Below are 22324 nucleotides of genomic sequence, written 5' to 3' on the forward strand. Positions count from 1 at the left end.
TTCCCGAAGTTAGCAGCTGCGAGCTGTGAAACTGACAACCATCGTTTTTTGAAAGAATTGACTTTTAAAAAAATTTTAAGAGCATTACACTCTCTGAAACTGAGAGAGTCAGTAGCTGTCACCTGCGAAACTGAATGCAATAGCTTAAATGCCGGACTGATCCAGGGAAATTTCTCATCTCCAATCATGGTCAGGATGAGTAACGGCCCTGGGAAGAGTTTACACCCTCAGGCCAGATGGAAACATTTAGCCGGCCGGATTCTGGTCTCTTGCCCTGATTTTTTTTTCTTATCTCGCTTTTTGTTTTGGTTAGTTTTCCCCATTTCTTTCTTAATCCCCTTGTGTTTGGATGGTTGCTATGCTGCCAGTTACACCTCAAGACCCATCTTTTGTTTCATTACTTGTCTCATTACCACTCCCCTTGGCGTTAGTCATTTAATCTCTCCTGCCCTCCATATTTCATAGACCTCCCTTCTGTTAGTCTTTTCCTCCATTCGTCCCCCCTTTCACTTGCTCAAAAGCAATATTTCTAACTTTTGCCAGTTCTGATGAAAGGTCACAGACCTGAAACATTAACGGTTTCTCTCTCCACAGACTCTGCCAAACGTGCTGAGTATTTCCACCACTTTGTTTTTGATTCTGTCTAGAACCTGGGTTGAAATCTATCAGGTACAAGATCTTGTTTCTTTTGGATAGCTGTCAAGCCAAGTCTTTTTTCTTAAAAAGGATACAAATCTCATTTTCTCCAGTATTTATCTCTTTGGGTGTTAAAAGGCAGCAGGCAGGATATAATGATCTCAGGACCTCCAATCTCAAGCTGACTTAGCCACGAGAAGGCACAGAGCTGGACAAAACCAGCTCCTCCTTGAACTTCTTTATCCCCTTGCCATGGCTAGCTGGCAGGCCTCTTCCCACAGAGATTGGCAGCTTGATGGAAAGCAACAACTGATCCATTTAATCCAAACTAATGCCTCTAACTGTGCTTAAACTTTAGAATACTAGAAATAAAGCACTTCACATGGTGAATTTATCATTTAGCGGGGAAACATGGCAGCTATTTTGCACACATCAGAGTTGAGTTATGCAGCACAGAAACAGGCCCTTCAGCTCATAGTGTCTGTGCCAACCATCGAGCAAATATCTATTCTAATCCCATTTTCCAGCACTTGGCCCATAGCCTTGTATGCTATGGTGTTTCAAACGCTCTTCTAAGTATATCTTAAATGTTCAGGGTTCTTGCCTTCAGGCAGTGTGTTCCAGATTCCAACCACCCTCTGGGTGAAATTTTTTTTCCTCAAATCCCCTTTTAACCTCATGCCCCTTACCTTAAATCTATGCCCCCTGGTTACTGACACCTCTGTTGAGGGAAAAGATTTTTTCCTATCTACCCTATCTATGCCCCTCAATTTTGTATACCTCAATCAGGTCCCCCCTCAGCCTTCTTTGCTCTAAGGAAAACAACCTTAGCCTATCTAGTCTCTCTTCATAGCTGAAACGCTCCAGCCCAGGCAACATCCTGGTAAATCTCCTCTGCACTCTCTCCAGTGCAATCACATCCTTCCTATAGTGTGGTGACCAAAACTGTACACCAGTACTCCAGCTGTGGCCTAACTAGCATTTTATACAGCTCCATCATAGTTTCAGCGCTATATCTCTAAAACTAAACTATAACCTCCCTGCTCTTATATTCTGTGCCTCGGCTAATCAAGGCAAGTATCCCATATGCCTTCTTAACCACCTTATCTACCTGTGTTGCTGCCTTCGGTGATCTTTGGACAAGTACACCAAGGTCCCGCTGACCTTCTGTACTTCCTTGGGTCCGACCATCCATTGTATATTCCCTTGCCTTGTTAGTCCTCCCAAAATGCATCACCTCACACTTCTCAGAATTAAATTCCATTTGCCACTGCTCCGCCCATCTTACCAGCCCATCTATATCGTCCTGTAATCTAAGTCTTTCCTCCTCACTATTTACGACACCACCAACAGTAGCGCAGTGGTTAGCACCGCAGCCTCACAGCTCCAGCGACCCGGGTTCAATTCTGGGTACTGCCTGTGTGGAGTTTGCAAGTTCTCCCTGTGTCTGCGTGGGTTTCCTCCGGGTGCTCCGGTTTCCTCCCACATGCCAAAGACTTGCAGGTTGATAGGTTAATTAGCCATTATAAATTGCCCCTAGTATAGGTAGGTGGTAGGGAAATACAGGGACAGGTGGGGATGTGGTAGGAATATGGGATTAGTGTAGGATTAGTATAAATGGGTGGTTGATGGTTGGCACAGACTCGGTGGGCCGAAGGGCCTGTTTCAATGCTGTATCTCTAAACTAAAAATCTGCAAACTTACTGATCATACCTCCTATCTTCACATCTAAATCATCAATGTACACTGCAAACAGCAAGGGTACCAGCACCGATCCCAGTGGTACACCACTGGGCACAGGCTTCCAATTGCAAAAACAACGCTCAACCGTCACCCTCTGCCTCCTTCCACTAAGCCAATTTTGGATCCAATTTGCCAAATTGCCCTCGATCCCATGGGCTCTTATCTTCTTGGTCCCATGTGGGACCTTATCAAAAGGTTTACTGAAACCAATATAGACTACATCAACTGCTTTACCCTCATCTACACATCTCGTCAGCTCCTCGAAAAATTCAATCAAATGTATTAGACATGATCCCCCTGTCAAAGCCATGCTGACTATCCTTGATTAATCCCTGCCTCTCCAAGTGGAGATTAATCCTGTCCCTCAGAATTTTTTCCAATAGTTACCCTACCACTGATGTTAGACTCATAGGCCTGCAATTACCTGGTTAATCCCTACTACCCTTCTTGAATAATGGTACCACATTCACTGTCCTCCAGTCCTCTGGCACTTCTCCTGTGGCCAGAGAGGATTTGAAAATTTGTGTCAGAGGCCCTGCTATCTCCTCCCTTGCCCCACATACCAGCCTGGGATACATCTCATCTGGGCCTGGGGATTTATCCACTTTTAAGCCCGCTAAAACCTCCTCCCTTTCAATGCTAATTTGTTCAGGGGAATTGAGGGAAGGTGGGGATGTGGTAGGAATATGGGATTAATGTAGGATTAGTATAAATGGGTGGTTGATGGTCGGCACAGACTCGGTGAGCCGAAAGGCCTGTTTCAGTGCTGTATCTTTAAATAAAGAAATAAATCACAATCCCCCCCCACCCCCACCGATCTCTACACCTACATCGTCCTTCTCCATTGTGAACACAGATGAAAAGTAATCATTTAAAACCCCACCTACATCCTCCAGCTCCACACAGATTGCCACTTTGGTCCCTAATGGGCCCTACTCCTTCCCTGGTTATCCTCTTGCCCTTGATATACTTATAAAATGCTTTGGGATTTTCCTTTATCTTGCCCACCAGTGTTTTTTCATGTCCCCTCTTCACTCTCATTACTTTTTTTTTTATAAAGTACCCCCCTACACTTTCTATACTCCTCTAGGGCCTCCACTGTTTTCAGCCCTCTGAATCTGCCATAAGCCTCCTTTTTTTTCCCTGATCCAATCCTCTATATCCTTTGATATCCATGGTTCCCTAGACTTGTTGGTCCTACCCTTCACCTTTAGGGGCACATGTTGGCCCGGAATTCTCACTATTTCCTTTATGAATGACTCCCAATGATGTGATGTAGACTTTCGTACAAGTAGCTGTTCCCAGTCCTCTTTGGCCAGATCCTGTTTTATCATATTGAAATTGGCCTTCCCCCAATTCAGTACCTTTATTTCCAGTCCATCTTTGTCCCTGTCCATAACTAACTTCAATCTTAGAGTTATGGTCACTATCCCCGAAAGGCTCCCCCACTGACACTTCCACCACTTGTCCAGCTTCATTCCCCAGGATAATGTCCAGTACCGCCCCTCCTCATGTAGGACTTTCTACGTGCTGGCTCAAAACAATCACCTGGATGCACTGTAAGAATTCCACCCCCTTTAAGCCTTTTATGCCAAGACTATCCCAATTGATATTGGGGAAGTTGAAATCCCCCATTACCCTCTTATTTTTACACCTCTGAGATTTGCCTACATATCCGCTCCTCTAACTCTCCCTGACTGTTTGGAGGCCTGGAGTACACTCCCAGCAAAGCGATTGCCCCCTTTTTGTTTTTATGTTCTACCCATATGGCCTCATTTGAGGAACCTTCGAAGATATCATCCCTCCTTACTGCAGTAATTATCTCCTTGATCAATTGTGCAAAGTTACATTCTTTTACATCCCCACCACCCCCCCCCCTTACTGTACCTCCACTCTGTATTCCACCCCCCTGCCAAATTAGTTTAAACCCCCCTCCCCCCAAACAGCAAACCTTCCTGCAAGGATCTTGGTCCCATTCCGTTTCAGGTGCAACCCGTCCGACTTGGACAGATTCCACCTTCGCCAGAAACATTCTACCAAAGGACAAATAATCAGTTAATGATGATGGTGTTGGCAAAGGTTGAATATTGGCTGATGCATGAACCAAAACTTAAAGTGTTTTGAATAATGTCATGGTACCTTTAGTACCCTTAAATTCATCGGAATAGGCAGACAAGGCTTTGATTTAGTGCCTCATCTGAAGGATGGCATCTATGAAAATGCAGCACTCTTTTCAGTTCCAAAGTGTCAACTGCAGATGATCTAGAGGAGGACTTGAACCCACAACCTTGTGATTCAAGAAGTATGCCATCTCACCAGACAACTGAATGTTAAAATTCTCAGAAGCATAACTTAGGGAACAATGCTCGAAACAAATGGTTATAATATAATGGTTATAATACACGCTACCATCATATATCCAGCATATTCAGAAACAAAAACACAAAGTCAATTAACTAAACTTCTTACCTTTGATAAGCAATGACAAATTCTTTCCGTTGCATACAAAGTATATTGAAGAACATTTGGCTCAGTTTTCATAGCAGATTCATATTTACTGACAGCATCAGAGTATCTGTCATAAAAGAAAACATTGACACTGTACTATTAAAAGCAATATTTCTGTATTCTTTGTTGTAATAAGCACGGGGACCTAATTACTGTCACTAAGGCTACGCCGAACACTACAAAAACTCTAGTATGAACAGAATACATTCTAAGTTGAAATATCAAAACTTACTTTTCTTGTCTTACGAGGTCTTCTCCAGTTGACAACTGCTTGTTCAGTTTTTTCACTTGTTTATAGTGGGCAAAACAGAGTTTGTGATCCGGATCTAATTTCAGACATTCCCGAATTTCACTGTATATAAAGGAAAACAAAATGCTACATCATTTAATGCAATGCCAGCAAAATCTCATAGGACTAAACTCTAATTCTAGAAAGTAATGTGATAATCAAAAGAAATTGATGGGGTGAGGCGGGAAAGATGGTGGGATTGGCCTCAGGTCCAAAAGGAGTTTATACCAGCTTCTTCCCCTCTGCTTTTATCCCCACCAAAACAAAAAAAGCACTAACAAAGAGGAAATGTTTTATTGCGTTGGCTCAAAATCAAACCAAACCAATACTTCCTTAGCCATGCACACTGCAGCAAATTTGCTATAATCAATCTCGCAGAGGTACAGAGTGATAACTTTGTTGTTGATAAACAGTGAAGATACCACAGACAGAATGCAGGAACAAAGGACGTTTTTTTTTTATATTCATTCCTGCGACGTGGGCGCCGCTGGCTAGGCCAGCATTTAATACCCATCCTTAATTGCCCATGAGGTGGTGGTGGTGAGCTGCCTTGAACCGCTGCAGTCTATGTGGGGTAGGTACACCTACAGTGCTGTTGGGAAGGGAGTTCCAGGATTCTGACCCAACAACAGTGAACAGTGATATAGTTCACGTCAAGATGGTGTGTGGCTTGGAGGGGAACTTGCAGGTGGTGGTGTTCCCATGCGACTACTGCCCTTGTCCTTCTAGGCGGTAGAGGTTGTAGGTTTGGAAGGTGCTGTCTAAGGAGCCTTGGTGCCTTGCTGCAGTGCATCTTGTAGATGGTACACACTGCTGCCACTGTGTGTCGGTGGTGGAGGGAGTGAATGTTTGTAGATGGGGTGTCAATCAAGCGGACTGCTTTGTCCTGGAGGGTGTTGAGCTTAGAGTGTTGTTGGAGTTGCACCCATCCAAGCAAGGGGAGAGTATTCCACTTGTAGATGGTGGACAGGCTTTGGAGAGTCAGGAGGCAAGATAGTCACCGCAGGATTCCTAACCTCTGACTTGCTCCTGTAGCCATGGTATTTATATGGCTACTCCAAATCAGCTTCTGGTCAATGGAAACCCCCAAGGTGTTGATAGTGGGGGATTCAGTGATTGTAATGCCATTGAATGTCAAGGGGATCAGGTTAGATTATTGTTGGAGATGGTCATTGCCTGGCACTTGTGTGGCGTGAATGTTACTTGCCACTCATCAGCCCAAGCCTGGGGGTCATGAATGGTGCTGAAAATTGTGCAATCATCAGCGAACATCTCCATTTCTGACCTTATCTTTGAAGGAAGGTCACTGATGAAGCAGCTGAAGATAGTTGGGCCTAGCACACTACTCCGAGGAACTCCTGCAGTGATATCCTGGAGCTCAGATGATTGACCTCCTACAACCACATCTTCCTTTGACTAGGTATGACTCCAACCAGCGGAGAGTTTTCACCGATTCCCATTGACTCCAGTTTTGCTAGGGCTCCTTGATGCCAAACTCGGTCAAATGCTGCCTTGATGTCAATGGCAGTCACTCCCACCTCACCTCTTGAGTTCAGCTCTTTTGTCCATGTTTGAACCAAGACCGTAATGAGGTCTGGAGCTAAAAGGCCCTGGCAAAACCCAAACTGAGCACTCATCAAACTTAGCGTCACTGAGCAGGTTATTGCGAAGCAAGTGCTGCTTGACAGCACTGTCGATGACACCTGCCATCACTTTACTGATGATTGAGAGTAGACTGATGGGGCGCTAATTGGCCGGGTTGGACTTGTCCTGCTTTGTGTGTACAGGACATACTTGAGCAATTTTCCACATTGCCAGGTAGATGCCAATGTTGTAGCTGTACTGGAACAGCTTGGCTAGGGATGTGGCAAGTCCTGGAGCACAGGTCTTCAGTACTATTGCTGGAATGTTGTCAAGGGCCATAGCCTTTGCAGTATTCAATGCCTTCCGTCGTTTCTTGATATCACACGGAGTGCATCGAATTAGCTGAAAACTGGCATCTATGATGCTGAGGACTTCAGGAGGAGGCAGAGATGGATCACCAACTCAGCACTTCTGGCTGAAGATTGTTGCAAATGCTTCAGCGTTATGTTTTGCACTAACGTGCTGGGCTCCCCCATCATTGAGGATGGGGATATTTGTGGAGCCACCTCCTCCAGTTAGTTGTTTAATTGTCCACCACCATTCACGACTGATTGTGGCAGGACTGCAGATCTGATCCGTTGGTTATGGGATCACTTAGCTCTGTCTATCTCATGCTGCGTACGCTGTTTGGCACGCAAGTAGTTCTGGGTTGTAGCTTCCCCAGGTTGACACCTCATTTTGAGGTATGCCGGTGCTGCTCCTGGAATGCCCTCCTGCACTCTGCACTGGACCAAGATTGGTCCCCCGGCTTGATGGTAATGGTAGAGTGGGATATATGCCGGGCCAAGAGGTTACAAATTTCCATCTATAATAATTATACTGCACTGTGCACTGCCTGGAGTGTCATGCATTATGTAATATTTTACTCATCACTTTTTTGTTGCTAATGTGGCTCAGTGTCAAACCTGTGACTTGGAACATTTTACTATGATAAGGGTGCTATATAAATGCAAGCTGTTGTTAACAATCCCAACTGTCATATGACAGCAGATCTCCACTCAGCAATCAATGCCACAGATTTAGTGATATGTATTTTTTTTTTTTTAAAAACACCTGCACGTGGGAAAGATCTCCTGACCAAGACAGCTATAGGCAACATGTATTTCATAAAGGAAAATATGCCTAGGTAATCTTTTCTCACACTCCATTTGCAATGACCATTCTTATTTGCCTACAGATGCTGCATAAATTCGATTACAGTATGTATGATGTAGTTTTTCGAAGAAGCCACAAATCCAATGTTAACATTAATTCCACTATAAAATCAACAAACGTATGACTGACCAAGGCCTCATTAGCAACTCTTAGAATCACAGAATCATACAGCACTGAAGGAGGCCATCTGGACCATCATGCCTGTGCCAGCTCTCTGAAAGTGCAACCAATTCGTCCCACTCGCTTGCTCCTTCTGCACAGCCCTGCACACTTTGAAAATGGAATTAGATAGATACTTGAAATGCAAAGTTACTACTGCTTCCACAACCCTTTCATTACTCATCACCTCCCATTTTTTCCCCCTTACAGTACAAAGAACAAAGAACAGTACAGCACAGGAACAGGCCATTCGGCCCTCCAAGCCTGCGTCGATCTTGATGCCTGCCTAAACTAACACCTTCTGCACTTCTGGGGCCCATATCCCTCTATTCCATTCTTATTCATATATTTGTCAAGATGTCTCTTAAACGTCGCTATCATGTCTACTTCCACCACCTCCCCTGGCAGCAAGTTCCAGGCACTCACCACCCTCTGTGTAAAGAACTTGCCTCGCACATCCCCTCTAAACTTTGCTCCTTACACCTTAAACCTATGTCCCCTAGTAACTGACTCTTCCACCCTGGGAAAAAGCTTCTGACTATCCACTCTGTCCATGCCGCTCATAACTTTGTAAACCTCTATCATGTCGCCTCTCCACCTCCGTCGTTCCAGTGAAAACAATCCGAGTTTATCAAACCTCTCCTCAGCTAATGCCCTCCAGACCAGGCAACATCCTGGTAAACCTCCTCTGTACCCTCTCCAAAGCCTCCACGTCCTTCTGGTAGTGTAGCGACCAGAACTGCACGCAATATTCTAAGTGTGGCCTAACTAAGATTCTGTACAGCTGCAACATGACTTGCCAATTTTTATACTCTATGCCCCGACCGATGAAGGCAAGCATGCCTTATGCCTTCTTGACTACCTTATCCACCCGCGTTGCCACTTTCAGTGACCTGTGGACCTATACACCCAGATCTCTCTGCCTGTCAATACTCCTAAGGGTTCTGCCATTTACTGTATACCTCCCACCTGCATTAGGCTTTCCAAAATGCATTACCTCACATTTGTCCGGATTAAACTCCATCTGCCATTTCTCCGCCCAAGTTTCCAACCGACCTATATCCTGCTGTATCCTCTGACAATCCTCATCATTATCCGCAACTCCAGCAACCTTTGTGTCGTCCGCAAACTTACTAACCAGACCAGCTACATTTTTCTCCAAATCATTTATATATACTACAAACAGCAAAGGTCCCAGCACTGATCCCTGCGGAACACCACTAGTCACATCCCTCCATTTTGAAAAACACCCATCCACTGTTACCCTGTCTTCTGTGACTGAGCCAGTTCTGTATCCATCTTGCCAGCTCACCTCTGATCCCATGTGACTTCACCTTTTGCACCAGTCTGCCATGCGGGACCTTGTCAAAGGCTTTACTAAAGTCCATATAGACAACATCCACTGCCCTTCCCTCATCAAATATCTTCATCACTTCCTCAAAAAACTCAATCAAATTAATAAGACACGACCTCCCCTTCACAAAACCATGCTGTCTCTCGTTAATAAGTTTGTTTGTTTCCAAATGGGAGTAAATCCTGTCCCGAAGAATCCTCTCTAATAGTTTCCCTACCACTGACATAAGGCTCACCGGCCTATAATTTCCTGGATTATCCTTACCACCCTTCTTAAACAAAGGAACAACATTGGTTATTCTCCAGTCCTCTGGGACCTCACCTGTAGCCAATGAGGATGCAAAGATTTCTGTCAAGGCCCCAGCAATTGCTTCCCTTGCCTCCCTCAGTATTCTGGGGTAGATCCCATAAGGCCCTGGGGACTTTTCTACCTTAATGCTTTGCAAGACACCCAACACCTCCTCCTTTTTGATAATGAGATGACTGAGACTATCTGCACTCCCTTCCCTAGGCTCATCATCCACCAAGTCCTTCTCTTTGGTGAATACTGATGCAAAGTACTCATTTAGCACCTCGCCCATTTCCTCTGGCTCCACACATAGATTCCCATCTCTGTCCTTGAGTGGGCCAACCCTTTCCCTGGTTACCCTCTTGCTCTTTATCTACGTATAAAAAGCCTTGGGATTTTCCTTAATCCTGTTTGCCAATGACTTTTCAGGAGCCCTTTTAGCCCTCCTAACTCCTTGCTTAAGTTCCTTCCTACTGTCTTTATATTCCTCAAGTGCTTCATCTGTTCCTAGCCTTCCAGCCCTTACAAATGCTTCCTTTTTCTTTTTGACTAGTAGAATCAAAAATAAATACTGTAGGAAGTCTGGCTCTGACTCATCAGATCAGAAGCTTTCGGTGAGGAGCCATGATCCTAGAACTACTAGTGAAGAGAACTGGGGCTACACTGTTATAGTCCCAACCCCAATCCACAACCCTAATGTGTACCAAACATACGTTCTGCTGAATTATATGGAGAAGGCTGAAGTCCCGCTGCTGGGCCCTAAGCAGAACGCAACCCCGCTTCAGAGGGTGATGGGACCAGAGGCAGCATTTTGCACGGGGGTGAGGTCACTGAGCGCCAATGGCGTTGTTGGCGCGAGGGTAGTCATTGCCACCAGGGAGGATTCCCCCTCCTGAGCCCACTGGGAGGTCAGCAGGTTTCACCCAGCAGTCTCAACACTTGGCAGCAGGCAAAATGACAGCCAAAGCAGGAAGTCACCTTTAATTGGCCACTTAAGTGGTTCAATTGGCCTCCCAGTGGGCATCCAAGCCACTAACTTTCCTGCTGCTGGCAAAATGGCACAGTGGCAGGAAGACATTGGGCACCCCTACCCAGACACCTTACCGGCCATTTTGCCAGCCTTCCCACCTCCTAGCCCACTCGGAAGGGCCTTTATATCTCAATGTGCCAAAAATTCTGAAGGACTTACAACACTGCTACAATTACTTCTTTCATACTTCAAAAATGGTAGCAACAAATTCTACATTTTTCCTGGATAAGAATTCATCCTACAAAATATTTTAGATCAAACCGCTCCACCCAAAATTAATGAAATGGCTAACAAAGGTGGCGAACAAAAAGACTGAATTGAACAAACTGACGAAGGCTGTATGGTTTGCTATTTAAAAATAGCAGAAGATTAAATCAAAGAAAAAGGAGTAAGATGCTTACCCAAGAGACATTTCATGGTCTCCAAGCTGGTAATAGATTATACTGATTTTGTAGAATGCTTCAGTATTGTCATGTTTAAGTTTTGATGCTGCTTTCAAGTCACTTATTGCTTTTCCACTTTCATCAATCTGTATGTAACATTCTGCCCGAAGCTCTCTCAACTTAGAATCCCAAACACAGGTCTGATGCAAAAGAAAGACAGTGACATTTATTATGAAATTAGAGAATTTTTTATAAACTTAAGGCAGCAACTTGCACTTGTATAACATCTTTAAAATAGAAAATGTCCCAATTAGGAAGAATCAAAAAATGAAAGTTGAGCCAAAGGAGACATTAGGAGGGATTTCTAATGGTGGGGCAAAGTGAAGAGCTTTGTTTTTGTTCTTGTAATGTGAGCATCGCTGACAAGGCCAATATTTATTGCCCATCCCCAATTGCCCTTGACAAGATGATGTCAAGCCTTCTTGAAACACTGAAGTCCATGTGGTATAGGTACACCTAGTGTTGTTAGGGAGGGAGCTCTAGGATTTTGACCCAGTGACGGTGAAGAAACTACAATATATGCCCAAGTCAGGATGGTGAGTGATTTGGAGGGGAACTTGCAGGTGGTGGCAGTCCCATGCATCTGCTGCCCTTGATCTTCTAAGTGGCAGAGATCATGGATTTGGAAGGAGGAGGAGCCTTGGCAAGTTGCTGCAGTGCATTTCTGTATGCAGTGTGCAGTTGTCAATCTAACTCTCCTCCCGGGAACTGTCAGTGAACTTGCGGCACTAGTCTCTGTGCATATATTCTGCAGTTGTCAATCACAGTTCCCAGGGGAGGGGGGGGGGGTGGGGGGGGAGGTCAGTGAAATTCCTGCACTGATGCTACCATCTTTTAGATGGTACACACTGCTGCCACTGTGCACTGGTGGCGAGGGAGTGAACGATTCAGATGCTGGATGGGGTGTCGATTAAGCGCACTGGTCTTGGATGGTGTCAAACTTTGAGGATTGTTGGAGTTGCACTCATCCAGGCAAGTGGAGAGTATTCCATTACACTTCAGACTTGTAGATGGTGGACGGGCTTCAGGGAGTCAAGAGGTTGAGTTACCCACCACAGAAGTTCCAGCCTCTGACATGCTCTTGTGGCCAGGCCAGTAAAGTTTCTGGTCAATGGTAACCCCCAGGATGTTGATGAGGGAATTCAACAATGGTAATGCTGTTGGAATGTCAAGGACAGATGATTAAAACATAGAAAATAGGAGTAATCCATTCAGTCCTTCGAGTCTGCTCCGCCATTCATTATGATCATGGCTGATCAGCCAACTCAGTAACCTGTTCCTGCTTTCCCCCCGCATATCCTTTAATCCCTTTTGCCCCAAGAGCTATATTTAACTCATTCTTGAAAACATACAATGTTTTGGCCTCAACTGCTTTCTGTGGTAGCGAATTCCACAGGCTCACCACGCTCTGGGTGAAGAAATTTCTCCTCATCTCAGTCCTGAAAGGTTTACCCCGTATCCTTAGACTATGACCCCTGGTTCTGGACTCCCCCATCATCGGGAACATCCTTCCTGCATCTACCCTGTCAAGTCCTGTTAGAATTTTATAGGTTTCTATGAGATCTCCCCCCTGCCCGCACCTCACTCTTCTGAACTCCAGCGAATATAATCCTAACCGACTCAATCTCTCTTCATACGTCAGTCTCGCCATCCCAGGGATCAGACTGGTAAACCTTTGCTGCACTCCCTCTATAGCAAGAACACCCTTCCTCAGATAAGGAGACCAAAACTGCACACAATATTTCAGGTGTGGCCTCACCAAGGCCATGTATAATTGCAGCAAGACATCCCTGCTCCTGTACTCGAATCCTCTTGCTATGAAGACCAACATACTGTTTGCCTTTTTTACTGCCTGTTGCACCTGCATGCTTACCTTCAGCGACTGGTGTACGAGAACACCCAGGTCTCGTTGCATATTCCCCTCTTTCAGTTTATAGCCATTCAGATAATAATCTGCCTTCCTGTTTTTGCTACCAAAGTGGATAACCTCACATTTATCCACATTATACTGCATCTGCCACGCATTTGCCCACTCACTCAACTTGTCTAAATCACACTTAAGCCTCTCTGCGTCCTCCTCACAACTCACCCTCCCATCCAGTTTTGTCTCATCTGCAAATCTGGAGATATTACATTTAATTCCCTCATCTATATCATTAATATATATTGTGAATAGCTGGGGTCTTGGCACCAATCCCTGAAGTACCCCACTAGTCACTGCCTGCCATTCAGAAAAAGACCCGTTTATTCCTACTCTTTGTTTCTTTGCTAGATTCTCTCTTGCTGGAGATGGTCATTGCCTGGCACTTGTGTGGCACGAATGTCATTTGCCACAAGTCTGAATGCTGCCCAGGTCTTGCTGCACATGGTACAAGAGTTATGTGAACATAGACTCCCCTTCTGAAAGAGGATGAGCAGCCAGAGGTCATGGTCCATATTTGTACTAACGACATAGGCAGGAAGAGAGATGAGGTCTTGCAAAGTGAATATAGGGAGTTTGGCAGAAGGTTAAAAAGCAGGACCTCTAGGGTTGTAATCTCAGGATTACTCGCTGTGCCACGTGCTAGTGAGGGTAGGAATAGGGGGGTTAGCGTGTCTGAAGAGCTGGTGTAGGCGGGAGGGCTTCAGCTATTTGGATCATTGGGATCTCTTCTGGTGCAGAGGTGACCTGTACAAGGACGGGTTGCATCTAAACTGGAGGGGGACCAATATCCTTGCGGGGAGGTTTGCTAGTACTACTCGGGAGGGTTTAAACTAGTCTTGCAGGTGGGGTGGGACCCAAAGTAGTCGTCTCTCAGATGAGATCGTTGAGGCAAATGTAGAGGTTAAAGAAGAAAGTCCAGTAGGCAGGCCGGGCAGGGGCAGGACAGGGAGCATGGAAGGTCTGGTAGGCTAAACTGCATTTACTTTAATGCAAGAAGCCTTACAGGTAAGGCAGATGAACTCAGAGCATGGATCAGTACATGGGATTGTGATATTATAGCTATTACAGAAACGTGGTTAAAGGATGGGCAGGACTGGCAGCTCAATGCTCCGGGGCACCGATCCTTCCGGCGTGACAGAGGTGGAGGTTAGAGAGGAGGGGGAGTTGCACTATTGATTAGAGAGAACATCATGGCAATACTGAGAGAGGATATCCCGGGGGGAATGTCCAGCGAGGCCATATGGGTAGAACTTAGAAATAAGAAAGGGGTGATTACTTTGATGGGATTATACTACAGGCCCCCCAACAGTCAGAGGGAAGTGAAGGAGCATATATAGGGAAATCACAGATAGGTTGTAATAGTAGGTGATTTTAACTTGCCTAATATTGACTGGGACTGCCTTATTGCTAAGGGATCAGATGGGGAAGAATTTGTTAAGTGTGTCTAGGATAGTTTTATATTATATTTTATATTTAGAGATACAGCACTGAAACAGGCCCTTCGGCCCACCGAGTCTGTGCCGACCAAGAACCACCCATTTTTACTAACCCTACAGTAATCCCATATTCCCTACCACCTACCTACACTAGGGGCAATTTACAACGGCCAATTTACCCATCACCTGCAAGTCTTTGGCAGTGGGAGGAAACCGGAGCACCCGGCGAAAACCCACGCGGTCACAGTGAGAACTTGCAAACTCTGCACAGGTAGTACCCAGAATTGAACCTGGGTCCCTGGAGCTGTGAGGCTGCGGTGCTAACCACTGCGCCACCCCTGAAGCAGTATGTGGATGGCCCTACTAGAGAAGGGGCTACACTCTACCTCCTCTTAGGAAATGAGGATGGGCAGGTGATTGATGTGTCAGTGGGGGAGCACTTTGGGACCAGTGACCATAACTGTATTAGCTTCAAGATAGTTATGGAAAAGGATAGGACTGGTCCTCAGGTTGAAATCCTAAATTGGGGGAAGGCTAATTTCAATGGCATCAGACAGGAACTCTCAAAACTTGAATGGGAGAGGCTGTTTGCAGATAAAGGGATGTCTGGCAAGTGGGAGGCTTTTAAAAGTGAGATAGGAAGAGTTCAGGGCCGCATGTTCCTGTTAGATGGAAGGGCAAGGCTGGCATGTTTAGGGAACCTTGGTTGACGAGGGATATTGAGAAGGGTCACTGACCCGAAATGTTAACTCTGCTTCTCTCTCCACAGATGCTGCCAGACCTGAGTATTCCCAGCATTTTTTTTTTATTTGAGGGATATTGAGGGTCTGGTCAGGACAAAGAAAGAGGCATACGTTAGGTATAGGCAACTAGGATCGAGTGAGTCCCTGGAGAAGTATAGGACTACACTTAAGAAGGAAATTGGGAGGGCGAAAAGGGGCCATGAGATTTCCCTGGCAGATAAGATAAAGGAGAATCCGAAAAGATTCTATAAGTATATTAAGAGTAAAAGGGTAGCAAGGGAGCGAGTAGGTCCCCTTAAGGATCAGTGTGGCAATCTATGTGTGGAGCCACGGGAAACGGGCGAGGTCTTAAATGAATATTTCTCGTCCGTATTTACCGTGGAGAAGGTCATGGAAGCTAGTGAGTTCAAGGGAGGGAACAGCGATATCCTGTAACATATCAACATTACAAAAGAGGAGGTGTTGGAGGTATTGAAGCACATTAAGGTGGATAAATCCCCAGGGCCTGACCAGGTGTATCCTAGGATGCTATGGGAAGCAAGGGAGGAGATTGCTGGGGCCCTGGCAGAGATTTTTGTATCATTAGCCACGGGTGAGGTACCGGAAGTCTGGAGGATAGCAAATGTTGTGCCGTTATTTAAGCAGTGCAGCAGAGATAAGCCAGGGAACTACAGGCCGGTGAGTCTTACATCAGTGGTGGGAAAGTAATTGGAAGGGATTCTGAGACACAGGATTTGTCTGCATCTGGAAAGGCATGGTCTGATTAGGGATAGTCAGCATGGCTTTGTGCACGGGAAATCATGTCTCACAAATTTGATTGAGTTTTTCGAGGAGGTGACCAAGAGGATTGACAAGGGCAAGGCGATGGATGTTGTCTTCATGGACTTTAGCAAGGCCTTTGACAAGGTCCCGCACGGTAGGCTGGTCCAAAAGGTTCGAACACATGGGATCCAGGGTGAGTTCGCAAATTGGGTACAAAATTGGCTTGGTGATAGGAGGCAGAGGGTGGTAGTGGAGGGTTGTTTTTCAGATTGGAGGCCAGTGACCAGTGGTGTGCCGCAGGGATCTGTGCTGGGCTCTCTGTTGTTTGTCATATATATTAATGACTTGGATGTGAATGTAAGGGGCATGATTAGTAAGTTTGCAGAGGACACCAAAATTGGCAGTCTAGTGGACAGTGAAGAAGGTTGTCTAAGGTTACAACAGGATACAGATCCACTGGGAAAGTGGACAAGGGAGTGGCAAATGGAATTTAATGCAGACAAGTGTGAAGTGATGCATTTTGGGAAGTTAAACCAGGGCAGGACATATACAGTGAATGGCAGGGCCCTGGGGAGTGTTCTTGAGCAAAGACACCTTGGGGTGCAAGTACATAATTCCCCAAAAGTGGCAACACAGGTAGACAGGGTGGTGAAGGCGGTGTATGGCATGCTTGCCTTCATCGGCCGAGGCACTGAGTACAAGAGTTGGGATGTCATGTTACAGTTGTACAGAACGTTGGTTAGGCCGCATTTGGAGTACTGTGTGCAGTTCTGGTCGCCGCACTACAGGAAAGATGTGATTAAGGTAGAGAGGGTGCAGAAAAGATTCACAAGGATGTTGCCTGGTTTGGAGGGCTCGAGTTATAAAGAGAGATTGGATAGGCTGGGTCTGTTTTCCCTGGAGTGAAGGAGGCTGAAAGGGGACATGATAGAGGTATATAAAATTATGAGAGGCATAGGTAGGGTGGATAGCCAGAGTCTGTTTCCCATGGTAGGGGTGACTAAAACTAGAGGGCATAGATTTAAGGTGAGAGGGAGGAGGTTTTCATACAAAGAATAGTGGGTATCTGGAATGAGCTGCTTGAGGTGGTGGTGGTGAAGGCAAGAACAGTAGCGACATTTAAGAGGCATCTGGACAGGTACTTGAATGAGTAAGACATAGCGGGATGTGGAATTAATGCAGGCAGGTGGGATTAGTATAGATAGGCATTATGGTCGGCATGGATGTGGTGGGCCGAAGGGCCTGTTTCTATGCTGTACGACTGTGACTCTAGTCTTGGGGGAGAAGACATGAAGGCTAGGAAGAGATCAGCGATAAGCACAGGTAAGACCATGAAGGGATTTAAAAGAATGAAAATCTTAAACTTGGGGTGAACTGGGAGCCAAAGGGAATTCAATGAAGATAGGATAGACAGCAGGGTTTTGGATCAGCTGCATTTAATGGAGGTGGAGGATGGTGTACTGGCCAAACAATCATTGGAAACAAGAATGAGAGCATGGGCGAGGGGTATGCATGCATTGAAAGGAACTGTGGTGAACAAGAGAGACAGCAGAGAACTGTAAAGTGAAAAAAGAAAAAGGATTCAATTTACCTGTCCATACCTCTTTTCCTTTAAGCTAGTTGTTCACCTCATGCGTCGCTTCTCAGTACCTGCACATGCCATAAATTTCCACCCTCCATAAACTTGAGCTTATCCAAAACTCTGATACTCGTATTCCAACTCGCACCCATTTAGCTCTTGCCCTGCATTGGCTCCAGATCCAGCAACACCTCGATTTTACAATTCTCATCAGAGTTTTCAAATGCCTTCATGGCCTCATCCCTCACTTGCACTGTAATCTTCTCCAGCCCTAAAACCCTTAAAGATCTTTGTGCTCCTCCAATTCTGGCATCTTGCGCAACTCTGATTTTAACTGCTCTACCAATGGCTTGCCTCCAACTATCTAGGCCCTTAGCTATGCAATTTCCTACCTAAATCTCTCTGCCTCCTTTTAGATGCTCCTTGATACCTACCGCTCACCTGTCCTAATGTGATTCGGTGTCAAACTTTGTTTGAAAATGCTCCAGTAAAGCACCATATAGATGCAAATTAATGATGATTTTGAGCATTCAGACTGCCAATCTGTAAAGTACCAAAGAAGTCTTGCAATGCAGCTTGCCTGAGCGGAGACCCAACCTTCCAGGTTGGCAGAAAAGTAAGCGCGAGATAGGATGGGAGGCAGCAGCCCAAATTATTTTGTGGGGTCTGGGAGAAGGTTCCTGCTCCTCCTGACCCCATAGAATATCAAAAACAGCTGGGCTGCTTCTCCTCCATCGCCCACCAAAATCTTCAGTGTGCAAGCTCCAATCGTTGCCAACTTAAAATGGCAGTTAGAGTCCTAGGACCCTTATATGCATATTGAAGTGGGCCTACTGCCGATAACAGGTGAGCACTTGACACTCAGTGATAGGTTCGTTCAAACTGGCACTGGCCACATCAAGATTACCTAAGGGATAAAGCTACTGAGCCCATTTTAAGGCAGTTACAGCAATACAAGTTATAATCGGCTCCATAAAATGGAGAGAACATTTACGTGTTGCCCTTGACCATGCAAGGACAGAGCTACAGCTTAATTTTGCACTGATCCATAACTTTACAGCTTAAACTCGTAAAATTGTTAACGGTGGCGTCTAAGATTACACATTTGTTTTCATGGATAATCCTAATGTTAAATTGAGCCAATAAAAAATCCCAGTGAGGATTTTTTCCAGAGATTTCCACCTCCCCATATAATACAGGCCATATGCTTTTGAAGATTCCTTTAGGCTTCCATAAGAATAAAATTAATAAGTGTTGGTGCGATAAGTTTGAAAACTATACCTACATAAAAACAGACTTGAACTTTCAAATGACAATAAACAGAGAAGCCAAACATGTTTGTAAAGTACAAGATTATAGATGTCCATTTACAAATAAAGATGAGCAAAATAAAAGACAGGTGTACTGATGCAATATCATAATGCAACATTAGGAAGATAAAATGAGTAAAGTGAGGATTCTTGGAATATTAAGGGCTATAAAATGAAAAATATTTGTAAAAGACTTCCAAGAGTAGAAATATTAAATAAATTTACAGCAATGGTGTAAATAGCTAAAAAAATAGTTAATATAGTATGATTAAAAACCGATTGGGGCAGGGTGAAAAAACTGCACTGTTCCAAGGTTACACAGGGTGACAAGGGTCACAAATCAGAGAATATTGTCCATAGGACTGAAATTCCAAGCCAAACAAAAGAAAATGACTGCTTTTCCATTCGTAATCAACAACCAGTGAATGAAATTACAGGAATGCACAGCTGTACTCTCAAAGATGTTGAACAAAGAATGGAATAAAGTTCTCCTTCAGCTATATCACTATTTCTTGTGAATAGGTATAGATAAAGCTTGCCTCAATAAGAGTGTCTAGGAATTCAATTGCAGCTGTGTAATCCTGGTGTTCAAATGCAGCTCGCGCCTGCGTAATTATCCGTTGTAATTCATCTGCTTTAATTAATTGGGACCTTGCTTCATTTTCTTCTTTCTCATTGGGATTAGAGTTTATCTGAAAAATGAAGGATAGAATCAGAGTTAAATGCACATCGGTCCCTTCATCTCTCATTTGCTGCTCTTAAGGCAAGTTAAAAGCAGAAGACTGCAACTGCCAACCTCTAAAGATATAAAACCCACTAGTGTTAGTCAATTATTTCTTACCCTGTATCTTGGGAAGATTGGGCGATTATGGAAAGCTCCTCCGCAATCTCCACCCGCATGTCCTTTGGCAATCTGGGATGCAAACCATCTGGACCAGACAACTTATCCACTTTAAGCATAGCCAGTGTTTCCAGTACATCTTGCTGATAAATTTTCAACCCATCCAATACCTCCACATCTCCAATTCTACTGATATTTTGTCAGCATTCTCTTCTTTAGTGAACACTGATAAAAAGTACTCATTAAGTATTCCAGCCTTGCCCTATGCCTCTAAGCATTTGTCACCCTCTTTGCCCCTACTCGGACTCACCCCTGCTCTTAATACCTACTTACTATTTACATGCTGGTAGATGATCTTTGGGTTCCCTTTTATGTTAATTGCCATTCTATTCTCAATCTCCCTTTGCCAGTATATTTTCCTTTTCATTTCACTTCTCAACTTTTTGCATCATATTCTCTATCTTCGTCATCCAAGCAGCCCTGGCTTCAGTTCCCCCACCTTTCAACCATGTTGGAATGTACCTAAAACATCACCTATTGTTTCATTACAGCTTTTCCTGTCAGTTTTTGGTTCCATTTTACCCTGGCTAGATCACCTCTCATCCCATCAAAGTTAGCTCTCTTCCAATTTAGAAGTTTTACTTTTGATTGTTCCTTGCTCTTCTCCATGACTAATCTAAACCTTGATATGATGATCACCCTTACCCAAGCGTTCCCCACAAACAGTTAGTCCACTTCCTTCCCTAGCACCAGATCCAGCAATGCTTCCTTCCTGTGATTTTGTGAAAGAGCTGCATTATATGTAGTTGAGTACAATTAAAACAAGAAATGTGTGTGTTATATCTGATCCGATTAAACGAACACTTATCTTTTATCCTTTTTATTTTTGCAATAGTAAGAGAACAAATTGATGTAATCACAGCAAGTTCCCATTTTTCTAAAACCATTATATGTTAATGTCATTTCATTAAAAGAAATATTCTAAGGTTTCAGCAATAGTGACAAGGAAGCCTGCTCCTGCCCCACTGAACTTATTTCTTCCTATCTTGACTCTATCTTTCCTCTGCTGGTCCAGTCTCTTCCCACCTCCCTGACTCTTCTGACACCCTACGTCATTTTGACAATTTCCAGTTTCCTGGCCCCAACTGCCTGGAAAACTTTATCAACTTTGTTTCTAATTTCCCCCTTCTCTCACCTTTACATGGTCCATCGCCGACACTTCCCTACCCTTCCTCGACTTCTCTGTCTCCATCTCTGGGGATAGGCTGTCGACTAATATCCATTATAAGCCCACTCACTCCCACAGCGACCTAGACTACACTTCTTCACACCCTGCCTCCTGTAAGGACTCCATTCCATTCTTCCAGTTTCTCCGTCTCCGACGCATCTGCTCTGATGACACTACCTTCTATGACAGCGCTTCGGATATGTCTTCCTTTTTCCTCAACCGTGGATTCCCCCCCACTGTGGTAGACAGGGCCCTCAACCATGTCCAGCCCATTCCCCGCACCTCTACCCTCACCCCTGCCCCTCCCTCCCAGAACCGTGACAGAGTTCCCCTTGTCCTCACTTTCCACCCCATCAGCATCCATATCCAAAGGTTCATCCTCCGCCATTTCCGCCACCTCCAGCGAGATGCCACTACTAAACGCATCTTCCTCTTCCTTCCCCTGTCAGCATTCCGAAGGGATCGTTCCCTTGACACCCTGGTCCACTCCTCCATTACCCCCACCACCTCGTCCCCTTCCCATGGCACCTTCCCCTGCAATTGCAGGAGGTGCAATACCTGCCCATTCACCTCCTCTCTCCTCACTATCCCAGGCCCCAAACACTCCTTTCAGGTGAAGCAGCGATTTACTTCTACTCCTTTCAATGTAGTATACTGTATTCGCTGCTCACAACGTGGTCTCCTTTACATCGGGGAGACCAAACGCAGACTGGGTGACTGCTTTGCGGAACACCTCCGCTCAGTCTGCAAACAGGACCCTGAGCTTCCGGTTGCTTGCCATTTCAACACTCCCCCCTGCTCTCATGCTCACATCTCTGTCCTGGGATTGCTGCAGTGTTCCAGTGAACATCAATGCAAGCTCGAGGGACAGCATCTCATTTACCGATTAGGCACACTACAGCCTGCCGAACTGAACATTGAGTTCAATAATTTTAGAGAATGACTGGTCCCCCATTTTACTTTTAGTTATTTTTTCTTTTCTCTTTTTATATATTTTGTGTTTATTTTATTTGATCTTAGTTTGTTCAGTGTGGCTACCCATTGTTTTTTTTCATGTGTGTACTTGTGGCTGTTCAGTTTTCAGTCCATTAACACCCAATCTGTACTAATGCTTTGTCTTTCAACACACCATTAACATATTGTTTGCCTTTGCTCCATGACCTTCCGGTCGGTTATTCTGTGTGACCTTGTCCTATCTACACCTTCTCCTTTGTTACCTCTTGCCCCACCCACACTTTACTTGCTCAAAACC

The 22324-nt window shown here is 44.9% G+C and overlaps 1 protein-coding gene across 1 annotated transcript in view; it reads right to left on the reverse strand.

The window, feature by feature from the left end:
* dnajc3a (DnaJ (Hsp40) homolog, subfamily C, member 3a) overlaps positions 1-22324 on the reverse strand; it is a 120942-nt gene that overhangs the window by 37569 nt on the left and 61049 nt on the right. Inside the window, exons 5-8 of the mRNA XM_068034397.1 lie at positions 19543-19695; positions 11208-11389; positions 5120-5239; positions 4849-4954 (exon numbers count right to left, since the gene is read on the reverse strand). Of these exons, the coding sequence (XP_067890498.1) occupies positions 4849-4954; positions 5120-5239; positions 11208-11389; positions 19543-19695 (561 nt within the window). The remainder of the gene's footprint in view (positions 1-4848; positions 4955-5119; positions 5240-11207; positions 11390-19542; positions 19696-22324) is intronic.

This window comes from Heterodontus francisci, chromosome 6 (assembly GCF_036365525.1).
Source record: "Heterodontus francisci isolate sHetFra1 chromosome 6, sHetFra1.hap1, whole genome shotgun sequence".
Taxonomy (NCBI): domain Eukaryota; kingdom Metazoa; phylum Chordata; class Chondrichthyes; order Heterodontiformes; family Heterodontidae; genus Heterodontus; species Heterodontus francisci.